General features: G+C 38.3%; 1 protein-coding gene across 4 annotated transcripts in view; it reads left to right on the forward strand.

Moving 5' to 3' along the window:
• Positions 1-18,582, forward strand: part of SLC26A7 (solute carrier family 26 member 7) — a 255,412-nt gene that overhangs the window by 130,146 nt on the left and 106,684 nt on the right. For 3 of the 4 annotated variants that reach the window (XM_058564571.1, XM_058564575.1, XM_058564574.1), the window contains exons 1-2: positions 2,579-2,669; positions 2,802-3,107. In XM_058564571.1, coding sequence (XP_058420554.1) covers positions 2,915-3,107 — 193 coding nt within the window. In that variant the 5' untranslated portion in view covers positions 2,579-2,669; positions 2,802-2,914. Of the gene's footprint in view, positions 1-2,578; positions 2,670-2,801; positions 3,108-18,582 lie in introns of those variants that run through there. The other variant, XM_058564573.1, reaches the window with a different exon arrangement.

Genomic DNA, 18,582 nt, shown 5'->3' on the forward strand with positions numbered 1-18,582 from the left:
TTCTCAGTGGGAATGCAACTCTCCCTTCTCTGAGCTCCTAGAACACTTGTTGTGTGACTTAATTATTAATTTATGCCATTTTGCCCTGAGTTAGTTAGTTATACATTTTTCTATTTCCTTCATCAAATGGTAACTCCAAGAAAGTTGAGACAATATTTCCCCCCTTTCTACAGCACTTCACACAGAGTCTAGAAAGAGTAGTTGTTCAATAGATACTTGCTGAATTGAATAGATTTGACAGGAAGCTAGTCAGAGGTGGGTAGGGAAGTAGAGAGGGTCGCATGCGTGTGCTAATGAGTTTACATTTGATATTGGAGATTTTTGGAAGTTTAAACATGTTAGGGATGTGATCAAAATGATATTTTAGGAAGAAGACTCTTTTTGTCATTCTACATGGGAAGTGGAAGATAATAAATTCAACTTTTTATTTGTGTAAGTGTTGCCTGGACATTTGGGAAGAGTTGTCTCATATAGATGATACCTAGTCCTGAACTTGAAGCTAATTTTAGTCATTGAAACTTTTTTTTCTGATTTGTTAGAGATCTTCTTTTTTTGAATTTTTTACCTTTTGACCCCCTTTTGAAATTTTTGAATAAATATATTTAGTCTTCTTGAATTTTATGGGATGGGTCAAAGTATGGTAGGAATCTCATGGGTGTAAATAAATTTCTTCATAAAGATTTTTTTGGCATTGCTGATTATTAAGTAGGAGTGATACCATGCTCTGGAGTGAGATTTTGGCGTGTTTTAAATAATGTGTAAGTACATGGAATTGGAAACAAATCTGGAATTGGAATTCCAGATTTATCCTTAAAAATCAAAGATACTTTTTGATTGAGAGACTACAGAACTGTTTTATCAAACTAATTTCTTGTCCCTCCTGGTCTTAGGATGTTTTAGAACAGTTACTGTCACTAATAAGTTTACATACTTCTATACCGATTCATCTTCAATTCTAAAACTCCTGTTCGTATGAAATCTTTGTTACTAACATGTAACGCAAAAGTTTTTTTTAAATGGTTGAAATTACACAAATCCTAGCTGTTGATTTGTGATTTCAGTCAAGCAGTCAATTATTTTTCTTATCAGCATAAATTTGAATTTATGACCTAGATATGTTTTGAAAAAATATCCTTAGTGTTAATTTTGATTATAAAAGTAATACATACTCAGAATATGTATAGCTCCTGAATTTGTTTATATACTGAATGGAGTATATAAAACAAAGTTAAAGATTGCTGTTTGTGAAGGAAAAGCAACCAGCATCTCTATGAAAAGTGGATTTACTTATCTGGTGAGTCTACTTCTCATACCAAAAGAATAGGGTTAAAATGCTGCAACTCAGTCTCTAATGGGACTACAAATCTAAACTAATGAAGAGTTTATAAATTTAATATAATGTAAACGATTGCAAAAATACAAAGTAAATTGTATCCTTTACATATGAATAAAGTGTACATATATTGCTACATATCTAGGGTTCATTGGATTTTAAAAGAAAGGTAATTTTGCACAGATAGAAAGCCAGTGATGTCATGTCATATTTGGAAGACCGAGAGAGTAACCCTTCACCTTAATGTAACAACACTGGGAAAAGGTACAGCAGGGACTTGGAAGCAGCCAAGGGATCCAAGCCCTTTGTTATTCTAAAGGATTCCAGAAACCAGATTTCTGCTCTCTGGACAAATAGGCATTAAAAGGGCTGCAGCAAACTATACACATGGTATTCTTTTTCTTGGCTTCACAATTTTCAGTGAATATATTGGGTTTTTGGGTTAATTCCAATGGCACAGCTCGTAAATGCAGGCTTTTTCTTCTGGTGGCTGGGGGGAAAATCATAAAATAAAACTTTGACAGCCTGTCTGTTCAGTTATAAAATGTAACATCCTTTCTGAATGAGAAAAATCCCCCAAAGTCATGTGAAAAGAGGGCAGCACCACACAGAAAGTTGGGGACACTTCAAACCGTAGTCTGAACCACATGCTATTCCTCAAGCAAATTCAGTTACAACAGCATGGGTGTGCGAATTATATGACTAGGAGAAATAGTCAGAGCAAGCTGAATGAACAATTTCAGAGACGGGGAAGAACTGTTGCCACAAATATTTGTTCGTTGTGATGCTTATTTTCTTAGCCCATGAGATGAAATTTCAGTTTGTTTATGAGAACTGGCTATTCTGTTCCCAGACTGGGCAGTGGCTATCTGAATGTTTCTATATGAATGAAAATCTCATCTCCCAAGGAATAAAAAAGATAAGGATATTTAGCAATGCCCTCTTATGTTTCTGAATTTTGTAGAACTGGCAGTCATTTGATATACTGAAAATATATACTTCCCAAAGAAGTGAGGCTGGAGGCTCTGAATATATTTTGCACGACAGACCCCTCTGGCAGTTTTATGGTTTTGCATAGCTTGTAGGGAGACACTGAACTAGCTGAATGCCTCCTGGTTCATTAGCATAACCCAGCCCACTTCCAACACACGCCCATAACTACCTCATTAACCGTTGGGATTGGAGCCAAAAACATAAGACTACAGTGAATATAAAAGGAATTACTGGCGAGGGAGCTCTAGACCAACTTAATACTGAACCCATTACTTTTCCAAGATCAGAAAAATATTACACTAACGAGAACCATTTCTCCGTCTCATTCAGATAAGAATTCAAGGTTTTAATCTATATTTTTTACCTAGAATAATGAGCTGCACTGTAATAAGACATACAGCCTGGCCGCATATATTTAAGAGCTTCTGCTAATCCCTCTCCCTCTCTCTCTTCTGTTGATTTATTTTCTGGATAGCTTTGACATTGTAAACCACAGACGAATTGGAGCCTGGCATTGAAAAGAGGTGTTCTGAAACGATTTTTTTCCTTGTCTAAAGAAGTTTACTTCTACAAGAGGGAATCTGAAAAATGACAGGGGCAAAGAGGGAAAAGAAAAGCGTGCTCTGGAGCAAGATGCACGCCCCGCGTTGTGAGGACCTGAAACAGTGGTGTCGGAGGCGGCTACCTATTTTGGAATGGGCGCCACATTATAATCTGAAAGAAAACTTGCTTCCAGACACTGTGTCTGGGATAATGTTGGCAGTTCAACAGGTGACACAAGGTAATGTACTGCATTTGATTTTCCTGTTTTGTGCAGAATTGATGTCACATTGCTTTCTTGGAAGAGTACTGTGACCTAAGATCTACAATTTAGCTGATGAAATGGATATTTAATTAACTTTGGGGGAATAAACACATTGACTATCTATATACAAAACTTATTCTAGTTGTCTTTTTTTTTGCTATTTTTTGATAGCTATTACGCATTGAACCAGTTTTTGAATGTCATTACATATTTGCAGTGTTAAAATTCATACTATATAAGAGTAAAAGATCAGTAATTGTGGGAGAATGAGTTTTTATATCTTGACTTTACTGATACAGTTTCCTACTTTCGCTGAATCAAGCTATAAAATATCTCCTGGCTTGAACACATTCTTTGTGAACCTAATTAACAGCACACAATTACCTGCTGTAGCTTTGAGAGTTGCTATAAGCAAGGAACAGAGCTTTCTGTACATAAAGGAGGCTCTTTGCCAAGATCATTATTTGCAAAGAGAATCCTGTTTGTCCTTAGAGCTTATGTTTTACTGTGCATGCCTATTTAATTCTGTATTGCATTAGGTCCTGTATTTATTTCTCAATAAGAAATTTAAACTGGTGAGAAGTGTGATTTTAACTTTCCCAAAGCAGATTCTAAATGATATTCTGGATTTAGATAGGTGTTTCTCTTGGTGAAAGCTTTTAGTTAACCAGTGTGCATGTGTATGTGAGCATGTGTGTGTCTGTGTGTGTGTGTGTTTTCCTTAAAGGTTTATTCATTGTATTTTTTCTTTCTTTCTTTTTACTAATTCAGGTAATAATTTCCTACCTGTAGCAAGGAAAGGAACTGATTTTTCAGCCTTGAAAATTTGGAACACTGCCCTTGGCATAGGCTCTGTAGATTTATCTTTCCTTGCAGTTTCACTACCTCCCTGGCTTCAACTATTATTCATACTGTTAAATTATAAGCACCCTTTTAATTGAATTATTCTGTAGCTGGAACAAACTGGTTGTGTATTTGTGTTTTTAGTATGATTAGGAACATCTGCACTGGTGGCCTTTCTTTAAGATCTGTAATACTATCATACTTTATGAGATTCCATTTCCCTGAATACTCTTGTATTATATTTTTAATAACCATTTTGTCAGTAGCAAAGCATAGTAATCTTTCATAAAAATGCAAAGTAATAACAGGTTAGGGCATTTTCAGCCTTGTTTTTATTCAATTTTAAATTCAAAATGAGACACTTCTGTGTACTTTGAAACTGGTGATGAACTATTTGTGCTTTTTCACCAGACAGTTTCAGGTTATTTTACGAATTTATTTTGCTTTAATTTAATGTAAAGGGAAAGAGAAATATATTTTAACAAGTAATTTGTTTTTTAATCTTTGTAAAATATCTGACTAATCAGGAAATTTGGGGATATGGTGAAGATACCTATGGTTCATCATTGGTGATGTCACTTGTGTGTAAGTCTTTGGAGTTGATTATATGGCTTTTATTTGGGTACAGATTTTGAGGGATTTTGTTTTATGAGTCATGTACTTCATTGGTTATGAAGAAACACATTGGCCAGTTCCCTACTGATGAGAAGCACAAAGCTTACTCTGCCCTTGTGTCTTGGAAAGTTATGGATCTGACTGCTGGTTCTCTTGGAAGGCTACCAGTGATTGGACATGGCTACACTGCTGGAAAGAACTTAAAAGTTTTTGTTGGTGAATGAAAAGACTAATCCTTCTAAAAGTACCTATTCTTTTAAAAACAATTCTTTCAGACTTTCTCATGCTTACCCACTATGGAGAGATGAAAAGTGAAATACCATAAGCTACCATTTGTTATAAGGGCACTGTGCTAAACCCCTTATTTACATTATCTTCCCTTAGCCTAATAAAATCCCAAGTGACGGCAGTCTCTCCTCCCTTTTCTGAATGAGAAAATGGAGCCATAGAAAAGTAGGTAGTTTTCCCTGGACATCATACCTGATAAGTGGTAGAGTCAGGACTTGATTCCAAAGCCAACACTCTTAACGTTTTATACTTTATACTCTACACTGCCAAAATAACTAGACTTTTTCATAATACCAATGTTATTAGTAACAGAAGACATTGCTTTGGAAAAAGTACAAATATTCTTCCTTTCAAATTACTTTTGCATTTAGGTTTCATCCCTGCAGTTTTTAGGCTCAAAGGCAAAGTGACAAGGAAAATAACTACAGTAGAATATAAAGTAAGGAAGGCATTTAGGTATCATTACCCTCTATTTGTGTGAGTACAGTATTGGCAATCATTATCAGCTCCATTTCTTTAGGAAAATTAGAATAAGGGGTAATTTTTACTCTTGCATCATAACACCAACAATAGAAACAAATGTCTGTTTTCACTCTACTGATCTTTGAAGCAGCTTTTCAGTTACTATGTGAAATTGTTGAATTCAACATTTTTTGACCTACAAATATGAAAAGTTATATGGTTCAATCTAGTAGTTGTTTTTCATTCTTCTCTCTCTAGAAATGCATTTAAAATTAAGAAAGATAATGGAAACTAACATTTGAGTGTTTTCTGTGTGTCAAATACCAAGGAGCCATTTTAAGGTACTTTATTAAAGAATTCCCAATTGTTAAATATAGGTGCTTGTCAGTTATCGTCATACTTGACTCTACAGCATTTTCTGTATTGACTGTACTCTTTCTAAAATCCTTTCTTCTCTTGGTTTTTAGACACTGCTCTTTCGTTTTTCTCCTACCACCTCTTTGGCCTTCTCTTCTTATGAGCCTCCACATATTTTGCCTCCTACTTTATTTACTCATTAAACATCAGTGTCCTGGAGACTCAAACCCTGGCCGTCTTCTCCAAAAATGCCTAAGGCTATTTAATCTGCATAAGAGGCTTTAACCACCATCACTGTTCTAATGAAACTTTCTTCCCAATCAGAGATCCCCGTTATTCAACTATGCAAACCTAGAATCTTCTAAAAGCACTTCAAATGCAACATTTAGTCTTCTAAAACAAACAAACTGAATGGCACACCATCCTAACCAGAATTATAATAATCAATAATAATAACAGTAATCTTCAGGCACAGATATAAACACTGTTGTAAGAACACTTGGCATATATACAAAACTGAGGCTCAAAGAGGATAAATAACTTACTTAAAGTCACACAGCTAGTGAGTGGAAAAGTTAGGATTTGAATTCAAGTAGTCTGGCTCCAGGGACTGTGCTCTCAACTTTATACCTCTCATAGAGGATCTCGAGTCATTCTCAACTCTTCCCTCTCTCTTACCACTCTGCCCACTAACATACAATCAGCCACCAAGTTCTGTTGTTTCTGTTCCTTAAATATCTTTCCAACCAAGTAGTCTTACCTCATGCCCCACCGACCCCTGCTGCTGCCCTAGTTCACTGAAATATTGAAATCATCATCTTGTGGGTTTTCATTCTCTACTCTGTCTCCTCTTGTCGGCCATATTCCATACTGTAGCTGGAATGATCGTAAAAATCTGGACATACCACTTCCTTGTTCACAATTCTTCAATGACCCTCTATTTCCTCTAGGATAAAAGACCAGTTCTTCAGAATAATCTGTTATTCAATAACCCTCTATTTCCTCTAGGATAAAAGAGCAGTTCTTCAGAATAATCTGTTAGATCATTAATAACCTGGGCCCCTTGATACAAAGGTCTACTCAAAGAGATCTCTGCTCTGAGAATCCCTTCCAATCTCCTGGGAAGACACATGTTTTCTTCCCTCCTACTCCCTTTGTGCTTCTGACATATCTCTAGGATAGGCCTTCACAGATTGTATAAAATCTTTTGGTACAGCTCTTTTCATACTGGTCTGTAATCTCTGGAAACAAAGACAGTGTCTTCGTCTTTTTATTCTTACCAACTTGTGTATTACCTGGCACATAGAAGTATGTTTTCAATAAATGTTTGTTGAAAGAATTAAAAATAGTTTAGCTCCTGAAACCTCTGATTGTTCTATGGTAGCAAGCTACCACTCTAGGAAGGAAATTAAGTTTAATTCTTAAGTTTCAAAATAAATGTAATAAAGATACTGATAGTAAACAAATACATTAAAAATATGAGTGATTAATTTCTTCCAATTCCTCTTTCCTGAAGTTATGAACTTGCAGCACTCCAGGCAAATCTGAGAAAAGGTATGTTTCCTTCTTCCCAAACAGTCTTATTTTTTTCTCCAGCCAACGTTAACAAATATGAATAGTTTGTATAAAAATCCAGATGCCTGGCTTCTCTTGAAAAAGTGGACTGCATGGCCATATGGTGCCCACATCCACATGTGGCAAAAATCTGGTGGACCTTAATAAAGGCTACCCCCTTAAGAGAGGGCATGCACTTTGCATTTTGCCACAGTCCCCACCACTCACACATGCACTTCCACCTTTCCTGCTAGTATTCCTGTTACCCGCCTAGCCCTAGTCTAAATCTGTCTCCCCTGCTTAGACACTTTCTAACATGTTTTGTTGAAATGCCTTGAACTCACTCTTGAATAAAACCTTTATAGAGAGATTGCATAAATTACGTTCTTAACTTAGATCCACAGAACCTCAGGTCTGTGAACCTGCACTAATATATCCCAGTATACTTCATTTATCTATAATCCTATCTATTTACTGTTACTTATTTTAGAAAAGCATTCTGGGAAGGAGTCCATAGGCTGTATCAGACTGCTAAAGGGGTGATTGCCCCTCCCCAAAATAAATAAATATAAGCGTAGATGTGCTTATTTCAAAGAAAGAAAGAGAAATTTTAGATCATTCTTTCACTGTGTTCAAATATTTCTTAGAAACCATTTGTATTTTTAAAATATTAAAAAAATTGGGTGGTTCTCATTATTGACATCAGGTAAAAACAATTATAGTTAGCACCTACCACAATGTTCTTCAACTGACATCGTAGAGGACCTTACTACAGAACGTGTTTTGAGGATGAGGAAACATTCTAGACAATGTCATTGACTTAAAACATGACACCAACATGGTTGGCAAGCTAAGCAGTATAAGACTTTGGTCTCTAGAGTATTTAGGTCATATTCTAGCCTGGATGACCACTTGGGGGAAATAGTTTCTTTGTTTCCAACCTGAAAACTCAAGCATTGAGACAGGGTGGAGACCTAAAATGCATGACTTGCCGTATAAGAACGTAATCCACTGAGGAGCAATATGAAAATGTTTTGCCTTGCATTCCAAGGGATCACCTAGAATTTTTGTTCCCAAACCATGAAAATTTTATGCTACCATTACGTTGCCTGATTTTCAAACCACAGTGTTTTGGGCCACAGACAAAAGATGGATGTTCCTTATAATTATGCAGAATGTATGGCATTCCTGGCACCAAAACATATGTGTGGAGGCTGAGCTTCATTGCACTCCTGAGGGCAGCTTAGTGACATGTGGAACAATAAGTGGAAATTCCTGAAGCATACTGCATTGCAAAGATTAAAGGCTTGTCTGGGAATTTTTCCCTGCATGGTCTCGGCCTTGAGGATATAGAACCCTAGCATTAGCTACGGGTCGCTAACCTAACTCCCTACATCACTCTATCTTTCTGCTAGTAACTTTTCTCTTCTCTAGGAATAATGGCAGCTAAATATTGCTAAATAAGTCTAGAGTATACTTGCCCTGACCCGCATGAAAATATAGCCATGAGGTAGTAACACACTCTGCTGGCTTTTCCCTTCTCCATTTCGTCTCATCTCATGACCCATTATAGCTCAAGGCTTTATTCAGTACTTCTGATTTCCTTTTTATTTTTCTTAAATATAAAATAATGGTGATTTGTATATTAAAGGGCCATTTATATATTTCCATACTTAGAATAATGCTCTCTACAGTATTTAGACCTGTTCACCTAGAAGAACCATGACCTTCCTTTTTAGGGTGTTCAGAACTTGGCAAGGTTTGCAACAAAATAAGCAGCAAGTGTGAAGATAAGATGTGTGGCTTATATAGTAGCAGACTTCTGTTTTTGCCAGCTAGGATCCATCCCTGCTTCTTTCTTTTTTTGTGAGGAAGATCAGCCCTGTGCTAACATCTGCCAATCCTCCTCTTTTTTTGCTGAGGAAGACTGGCCCTGGGCTAACATCCATGCCCATCTTCCTCCACTTTATATGGGACGCCGCCACAGCATGGCTTGCCAAGTGGTGCATTGGTGCGTGCCCGGGATCTGAACCACAAACCCCGGGCCGCCGTGGGGAGCACGCGCACTTAACCACTTGCGCCACCGGCTGGCCCCCATCCCTGCTCCTTTTAGTAACTATGCCTTGGATTTGTTTTGGGGAACAACCCTTCTTCCTTTTAGTATACATAGTTTAGGTGAGGTTCTAATTTTGGCTCTAGTGGTGGAGTCCAGGGTGATCAGAGGACTGAGTCCCCCTAGATCAGAATTCTCAACCTTGGGGACCCACTGGAACCACCATGGGGCTTAAAAGAACACAGGGACCTGGGTCCCATCTCAAGCATTAAATCAGATTTCCTGGGAGTAGTTCCCTGACATTGAGGCGTTGTGTTTCTTCTTCTTTTTTCAGTTGTCCCAGATTCTAATGTGTTGAGAGCTGGATCCAGACACAGTTCTTGGTCCAGGTGAAGGATTGGAGAGTCTTGATAATTAGCACAATTCCATACACCTGGCCAGTGACTGTTTCAGTGACGAGATCTGTCCCCTAGGCACAAGGGTATGGATTTACTACGCAACAAGTCAGTCATTTCTTACTTTAAAATAACGCCAATACAAATGACCTGAGTTATCCAATCAGTCTGGGTCCCAGGCATGTGTGAAACCTTTTAGGAAGAGACATCTTCCTTCATGCTGGGACTACTGACAGTAAGGACGCTGCACCTCTATTGCTTCCCAGGGCCTCCAGAGCCTGAAAATGAAGCCGTCCCAGCAAAGGGCATAGCAGAGAGAAACCGAGTCCTGATAATAGCTAGTACACCCCTGACTTTTCACTTGCCATGCAAACACCTTTTTTCTTTGCTTAAGTAGGTTTAAGGTGGGTTACTTCTAATCACTTTACACATTTGAGTGTACTACAATTTAAATGCATTATGCAAATTGATTCTAATTCTACAAAACTCAGCAAGATAGCTATTATTGTACTTTATATTTTCAGAAGAAGAAGAATTGGAGGCTCAGAATATTAGGTGACTTGCTCCCAATTCTAGTACTGCTAAAAGGGATTTAAACCTAAATCTGCCAGGCTCCCTCCCTCATTGCTCCCGGCCTTCTGTTCTTCGGTTTGCTTAAATATAACAGACATAACCTGAGTGAGACTGGGGCTGACTCTGGGCAACAGAAAGCTGGAGGATCCCTTTACATCAACCACTCAGGCTGCCTCTTCCCATGAAGACATGGCACCTTCCTGATAAAACTTCCCAGAGCTTCTGCTTGAGAGCAGAAAAAGACTCTGCTCGTAGGGAGAAGTACCTCTACCAGAGATCCAGCTTTCCCTTGAAAGCCTCTGACTGCCCACTGCTAGACTAGCTTAGGATGAGAGAGAGAGAGGGAGATGTGCTTTCATACTGGCCTGAGCATCAACAAACAATAGTTTTTACCATACAGCAGAGGTGACACAAGGATAAAATGTTTGGATGAGACTTTGCTAAAGGCTAGGGGACAATAAAAGGGAAAAACAGAGTACCATGAATCTGTAATCAGGCTTCCTCATCTTCACTTGGTTTGTTCCCTTTCGTCTCAGCTGTGCTCTCCTCTGTTAGAGTAGATACCGTCTCGAACCCTTACCACCCTCAACCCAGAGCATGGTTGTAGACATTTACTCTTTCCCATTGTGAGTTCCAGAGAATAAGATCTGCCTTGAGCGTGCCTAACTTTTCTGACACTAGAGTCTACCCACTGGGCAAGACTCTACATACTCCTGTTCGTACCCATGAGCCTCAGCAGCATAGCTCCATCTCATCTTAGCGCCATTTCTCTAAGGAAAAAACTCTATAGCTTTGTTTCTCCAGTCTATATTCTTGATCATCTTTTCTTTTCTCTCTACACATTGTGTTTTTCATGTGTTAATCGATTTCCATGGCTTTAATTGCCACTTTGCTGCTGGTGAATTGTAAAAATATATTTTCAGCCCAATTTTCTCTTCCTAGTTCTAGATATAAGTATCCAGCTGCCTGTTGGACACCATCTTGATGTCTCCCAGGGACTTATTTAAAACTGGACACATCATTCTCCCTCTTGAGATCAGTCCTTATCCTCTATTCTTCATTACACTGAGAGCCACCCCCATCTACACAGTTGTCTGTGCCAGAAATCTGGGAGTGATCTTTATTGCCTTTTCCCCCTAACAGGTATATTCAATTAATCAAATTCTATAAATTCTTTGTTCCTAATGTCTCTCAAATATATCTGATGCCCATTGTCCTTGTGGCAACTTCCTTGGTAATAGTAGACATTGTAATATTTGCTAAATGCTTAGAATGTGCCGTAAACTGTGCTCAACACTCATTGTGTATTATATCAATTAATCTTCATAATAACCTAAGAGTTTGATACTGTTATCGTTGATATTTTACAGATGAAGGAAAGCTGATTAGTTTTCTTGTAGTGCAAGGTAATGTAGTTTCTATAAAGCAGAGGGAGGGTTTAAATGTGGGTCTGACTCCTGAGCCCATGCTCCTATCTTAACTGAATCCCTATCACTCATTTCTTGCCAGTTTGAGTGTCTTCTTGTTTATTATTTTGTCTCTCTATTATCTATTTCAAGCTACAACATAAAAAATTTTAAGTTAGGTGGTGGGAATCTTTGTCTTAAGTTCCTTCAGCTACACCATTGCAAATGGGTTTTTAGTCTGCTGTTTCACTATATAGCATCCTTGCTCCACACCATCTTGGTCTCTCTCACTTCCCCTTACTGTCTTTCTTCTTATCCCTTCCCTCATGGCTCCCTGGAACTCCAAATACTTCCCTGAACTGAAACCACAGGTGTGTTTTTATTGGCTTGTATAATGTTGGGAGCCAACATTTAAATATTAGAAGACTTCATTTTAAAATTGAGAAGGTTTTTTCCCTTCATTTAAATCTAATCGTCTAAAAACAAAGGGCTCATATTCCTAAATGGAAACAGTAGGCTGAGTTGACTGGTGCCTGCGCCCTTTACGTAGGCATGGACTTTCCAATTCGTCACATGCCCCAACACTCCCTATCTTTTTATGGTAGTACCAACCACCTCAATGCTGTTATTCAGTCTCTTCAGATCTAGAGCAGGATGTTCGCAAATTCAGCTCAAGGACACTTTGATTGTCCAAACCCATAAAAGCATTCAGAAGAACAAGATATTTAATATAAAAGCAAACACTATTTAGAAGGCAGTTATGGCTATAAATAACCAACTGTCCTCTTGTTACACAGGATTAGACTTTTGAAAATGTTTTTCAAGGCCCTTGAATATCTGGATCTTACTTACCTTTCCAGCCACATATCTTCTTATATTTATCCTGTGACCTGGCTACACTGAACTGCTCTTAGTATTCTAAAGGATCATGCTTGTTTTGCCTCAGGACATTTGCACAGACTGCTTCCTCTTAAATGAATATTCCCTCTCCGCTAGTCCCCTTCACCTGATTATATCTTAGTATATTTCAGGGCTGGGTTTAGCTCAGTAGTTCTCAACCTTGGCTGCATATTAGAATCTCTTTTGGCACTTAAAAAAATACCCATGCCCAAACCCTAAACCAATTAAACAGAATCTCTGGGGAACTTAGGGCAAGTCATTTAAAGTTGTGGGCCTCAGCTTCCTCAACTAATGAAGAAAAATGAAGTAAAAGGAAAACTACAGGCTTTCAGAAAGTGCTTGATACCTCTATTTTGTTTGTTTTCCCATAGTACCCTCACTTATCCACTTAACTAAATCTATCACATTTGTTTTTGATTTTTCTCGTAAGCTATAAGTTCCTTGAGGACAGTTTAGGGTGACCAACCATCCTGGTTTTAGCAATGAATGTCCTGAGTCCTAGGAAACCCTTTTAGCTTCTATCAAAGTATTTGGTGCAGAGTAAGGTACTCAAATGTTTGTCGACAGGGAAAAGTCATAATTAAGGTAACAGAATGGAGCTCTCCTGTGCCCACTCTCCTTTTGGTAGCTACTCTCCCCATGGAAACTTTCAGTCTCTTACTGTTCTAATATCTAAGCTCGTAGGTCTATTGATCATGAAGCTTCTTGATCACGGCAATTCTTTATTTTTACTCCTATGAGATCTCAGCTGTATAACAAGCTGCAGGATGAAAGCATGGTGCAATTTGCGTTAACCCCTCTCGTGATTAGAACCAATAATCTTTGATTAACGATACTTGTCAGTGAATCAAGGGAAAGTATGTATATAGGAACTTTGTTTTCATCAGTTGTGGTTCTTGAATATACGTAAATTTACCCTGGGAGACCCCCTTGTAGTATCACTTAACCCTGAGCCCACTCATGCTGTGAACCAGACAGCTGATTAAAGTGTGGTTTGCTAATAATGCTAAGACTACCACAAACCAGTTACCAGAGGAAAATATTTTTCATCATTACCCACACAGTTTGGGTTTGATTTCTTATGTGTAATTCTTGGAAGTGCTTACTACCAACTAATTATTTTGTTTTTAAGAATACTAATTTGTCCTCCTAGAGCCTTTATTCATTTCTATTTAAAAAATACTTGAAAGAATACACAGTCTTTTGCTATGTTCTTGGAAAGAGAAGTATAGGACAACAATTCAGCCCACAAGGGGCTTATTATTTTTTCCTGCCTCAGAAATTTGTGCAAAACTATATGAGAATATGATCTTGTTATTTCAGCCTTGAAGATATCGTTCCAGTGTGGGTACATAAGGGTGGGAACATTTTCTTAATGAAAGTTTGTAGAACATTAGTTTCAGCCACTTTCTGCCTTGAGAAGGTTGTATAACCTAGGGATCTGCCAAAGAATTCTGTGTTTTTATTTGGAAACATGAAGAGTAGGACAGTCCCATCTATATGACATAACATGAGATGAACATTTGGTGGTAAAAATTAGATCAGTATAGAGAACAAAGTGGCAGTCAAAAAGCTGGCAAGACTTGATTAGCTACAGACATATGGTATTATATGAAATGGCATTTTAAGAAATCGAGTCCTGCTAATCACTCTTCCTCCGGAGAGGCTCTCAAGGGAACTATATACACAGGTAACGTTTAGGAAATGGCAACCAATGTTCCACTTTATTAGCTGAGTTAGTGTGGAAAGCATAGCTCTAGCAAAGCTGGAGTGAAGAAAAACAATTTAGACCCGAGATAGAAGAGGTGCTTCTTTCTTTCTTGTAAAGCTAAGGTTTAGATGTGCTTGTGGAAAGAGAAAAAGAGAGACATATTAGAGCTTACTTTGAGGCAGGCCCTTGTCTTTTTATCACATCCAGTACCGTCGAGGAAGACATAGTAGAAGAGAGAAAAACATACACATGTGGTCATGGCCTGTTCCCATCAAGAAACTAGATTAGTGGTTACTAGAGGGGAAGGAGGTTGAGGGGTGGGCATAAGGGGTAAAGGGACACATATATATGGTGACTGACAAATACTAATGTACAACCAAAATTTCACAATGTACTAAACTATTATGACCTCAATAAAATAATTTAAAAAAAAAGAAAAAGAGACATGTTTTGTCTTTAGTGTTCAACTTTGACCTGTCTAATTAGCAGCCTTCCTCTTGGGTAAGGGAGGTGGAAGACGGTGGAGAGAAGGAGTCTGAGAACTTCTGCTCTGCTGCTTGAGCTGAGATTGTAGCACTATAATTGGAGAGAGGTGGATAGAATCAAGACATTTGAGAAGGTAGGACTGAGGTCAGGTCCTGGGAGGTTAGCTAAGACATACACACTCAGCCTGGTAAGTGTCAAGTTTAGCACCTGGGAGTCAACCAGTGGGACCAGGACACAAAAGGTAAAACTGGGGAATAAAGTGAGGGAGCAGGCAAAGTGTAGGAGCAACTCAGGATTAGAACCTAAGTCCAAGATTCTGGGTGAAAAGGGTTTGAGTTACAGTCTAGGAAGTCAGCAGCATGGATAGATCTCAGAGCCTTGTCTCATTTTCTACCCAGAGTATGAACAGGCCTCAAATTTTGGTGGGTGGTCGTGAGCCCATGGAAGGCAGTGAAAAGATGCATCTGGCTGGCAGTGAGAAGTAAAGGAAGAAGGTATTAGCCAGCAATTAACCTAAAGTGGGGAGGAAAGTTCTTGTCCTCTGCTGCTCCCAGGCCTAGGGTGTGGTCTAAAGGAGTGTTATGGAAAGTTAGTCCTCAGGAATACACTGAAATATGCCATGGAGCAATTCCTGTTCAACTTTACTCAGCTAGAGTGTTGAAGGGGAAAGAACGTCAGGACCTATGAGAAGCCTTGAAGCTCCCAGCCATGCTCTGCCATATGTGGTCAGCATCTCCTAAAAAACTGGACTGCAACACCCTTGGGTTGGTACTGGCCTCTGCAATGAACTGCTTATTAACTTCATTTCCTGGCCTCTTTACAATCTTCTTGACTACTAGACCTTGCTTATGCTTCCATCCACCTGATAATCAAGACCTTTCTTTGCCTTTGACCTTCCCTTTCTCCCCTTATACTCTTCGTTACTCTGGGCAAATGTATCATTCCATTGCTGACCCTTTCTGTGTTTGGCGGAGCCCCATGAGAGAGATCCCAGTACTTTGCTTGACACATAATGGTTTACTTATAAATGGAAATAATTCTTATTATCTTCCTTAGCAATAGATCTCACAATCTAATTGGAGACCTGGACACAAAAGCAGATAATTATAATAATTATGGTAGGTAGTACAAATGAAGAATATACAAGGTACAGTAACAGCATCGATAACATGATCAGCTCTTCCTGGAGTGGGGATGAGATTGGTAGTCAGGGAAGATTTCAAGAAGAAATTATACTGTAACTGGATCTTGAATGCTAAATAAGTTTCCCAGGTAGTCCACAGATGAAGGACACTATAGACAGAAGAAAAATACATGCAATGATAAAAAGAATAAAAGAACACAGTTTGTTTAAATACTTGTCAGCGTGCTCTGTGTTGTGAGGGTGAAAAAGAGAGACATTTGATAACTTCTAGGTTTCTAAATTGGATGACTGGATGCGGGATGATGCCATTTTCTGAGATAGGCCATATATAAACAAGGAACACCAGTATTTGTCTTGTTTTTTAATGCATGTTGTTTTGTCATTATGGAGGGATTGGTGGTGAAAGGGACCAAAACAAACAATTTCCATTTTGGATTTGTTATGTGAATGCCTGTGGGATCTCTAGTTGATGTCCATTTGAGTCTGGAGTTTAAGAGAGATATCATTAAGATATATATATATATCTTATCTTAGATTATCTTATATATATCTTTGTCTTAGATATGTCTTATCTTAGAATCTCTCTCTCTCTCTCTCATACGTCCAATCCCATGATGATAACCACTATATATATACACATATATGTATATATATGGGATTGGATGGAATAATTCATGGTTAATCTGTAGAATAAAAAGAGGAATCATAATGGAGGGAATCTTGGGGAACATTGACATTTAAATGGCTGAGGAGCTAGCAAAGGGGAATGACAAGACGTAGTCTATGAACATCATGGTGCTCTGGGAGCAAATGGATAGGAGCTTTAAGAAAGGTGTGGTTGACAGGGTAAAATGTATATATGAAACATAGAGTTCTCAGGACAAAAGGAATAATGCTTAGAAACCAAAAATGTGACATTAAACAAGAGAGCCCTAGAAAATATTCTTAATGATAAAATCAGATGTACCAGAACAAAATGCTTCACAACTCTTCAAGAATGTGGGCAACTTGCGGAAAAAACTTGTAAAAATGGTGTCCATCCTTCAACCCCTACTTCAGTTACAATCTTCCAATAAAATTTTCTGTGACTATGGCTTCCATAATTTCTCTGTCTTTTCTAAACTTTGACTACACTGATTGTTCTCTAAACTGCACTTATAATTGTTTAATGTTGGATAATGTTTGTTTCAGGCAAGCACCCTATAGTTCATATCTCATGTTCTTTATATCTCTCATGAAATTTCGTGTGGATTTAGGTACATAGTAAGAGCTTTATAAGTACTTGTAGAATAACAGTCAGAAAGACTCAGTTTTGAATTCCAGATACATCACTTGGACAAGTTCTCTACCTGCTCTAAGATGAACTCTTCCCCTACGTACAATGGGGATAGTAATTCCTAGTACATAGGGTTGCTTTGGGGAGTAAATGGTAGGAAATAAAGTGTTCAGGGTAGAATCTAGTACAAAATAAATGTTCAATAAATGCGGTTATTTTAATGCTATTATTGTTATCATCTTCTATTTCCCACAAGAATGTAAACTTTACAAAGGTGGGGATTTTTATCTGGGCTGTTATTTGATGTATCTCAAGTGCCTAGCACGTGCTCAATTCTAGGCAGATGTTTTTCCACTTCTAAGTTTTAGCTCGGCTATTTGGAGGTAAGAGAAAGATAAGAAGATGGAGAAGATCAGTTTTGTAAGAAATCTTCCAAAACGCTTAAGTTAGAGAAAGTCTAGGCATCTTACAAAATGTTAGGGGCACCCTCCCAAATTTGCCAGCATGGGTACTTCAAGTCTTACTTCTAGCTCTTACTGATATCAGTTGCTAGACAGATGTCATTTAACATCTGCAGGTAGTGTATGCATGAATGTGCACACATCCTGTGCCTCTCCCACTTCCCTTTCATCCTCTGCCTACCCAGTTAAAAAACTGAAACAGAAATAAAAACAAACAAATCCAAAAAGGAACAGAAAGAGATGCCAAATAACCTAATTAGCATTTCAGGCTCATTGCATCATTCTATTTGGGTCTCTGGGCACATGAGCCAGCACTTATATCCATGACTGGGTAAAAGCACACTTTAACGACTATTTGTGCCCCATGGGTCCATGATCATTCTCATTGAGCTTATTGTGTGTCAAGTGTTTGGAGGTGTTGCTGGAGGATGGCACTGTGCGGAGAGAAGCACCATTATTGCTTTGGTATGATCTGATGTGGCCAAGCTACCTCCTCCTCTAAGGCTGCATCGTGTAAGAAGGGAGTGGCCGCCCGAATGCAGCTCTCTGTGCCGGGCTGCACAGGAAGGGCTCTGCAGCTTTGTTCAGAGTCAGAGACTCGTGGTGTGTGCCTTTCCTCTGCTCAGTATTTCCTTATTTTCATGTGGGCCTTGGTGTTTGCTATTGCACACTTAGCTACTTGAAGCTAAAGAGCTGACGAATCCTCTCTGGAAGTAGCTGGATTATGTTTAAGTAGTAAATTAACCATGGCAGAGCGTGATGTCTGTATGTAATCCATTTCTGAAATAATGTAAACCATCACAGTCTGAAAAGTGATATCATTTCACATGCATGGTTTGATATTCCCTTATATAATTCTGTCACTAAAGCTAAGGGATTACTTCTTTTTTTTCTTCTGAAAGTTACAATTGTGAATATAGTTAAGTA

The sequence above is a fragment of the Diceros bicornis genome, chromosome 21 (genome assembly GCF_020826845.1).
Source record: "Diceros bicornis minor isolate mBicDic1 chromosome 21, mDicBic1.mat.cur, whole genome shotgun sequence".
Taxonomy (NCBI): Eukaryota; Metazoa; Chordata; class Mammalia; order Perissodactyla; family Rhinocerotidae; genus Diceros; species Diceros bicornis.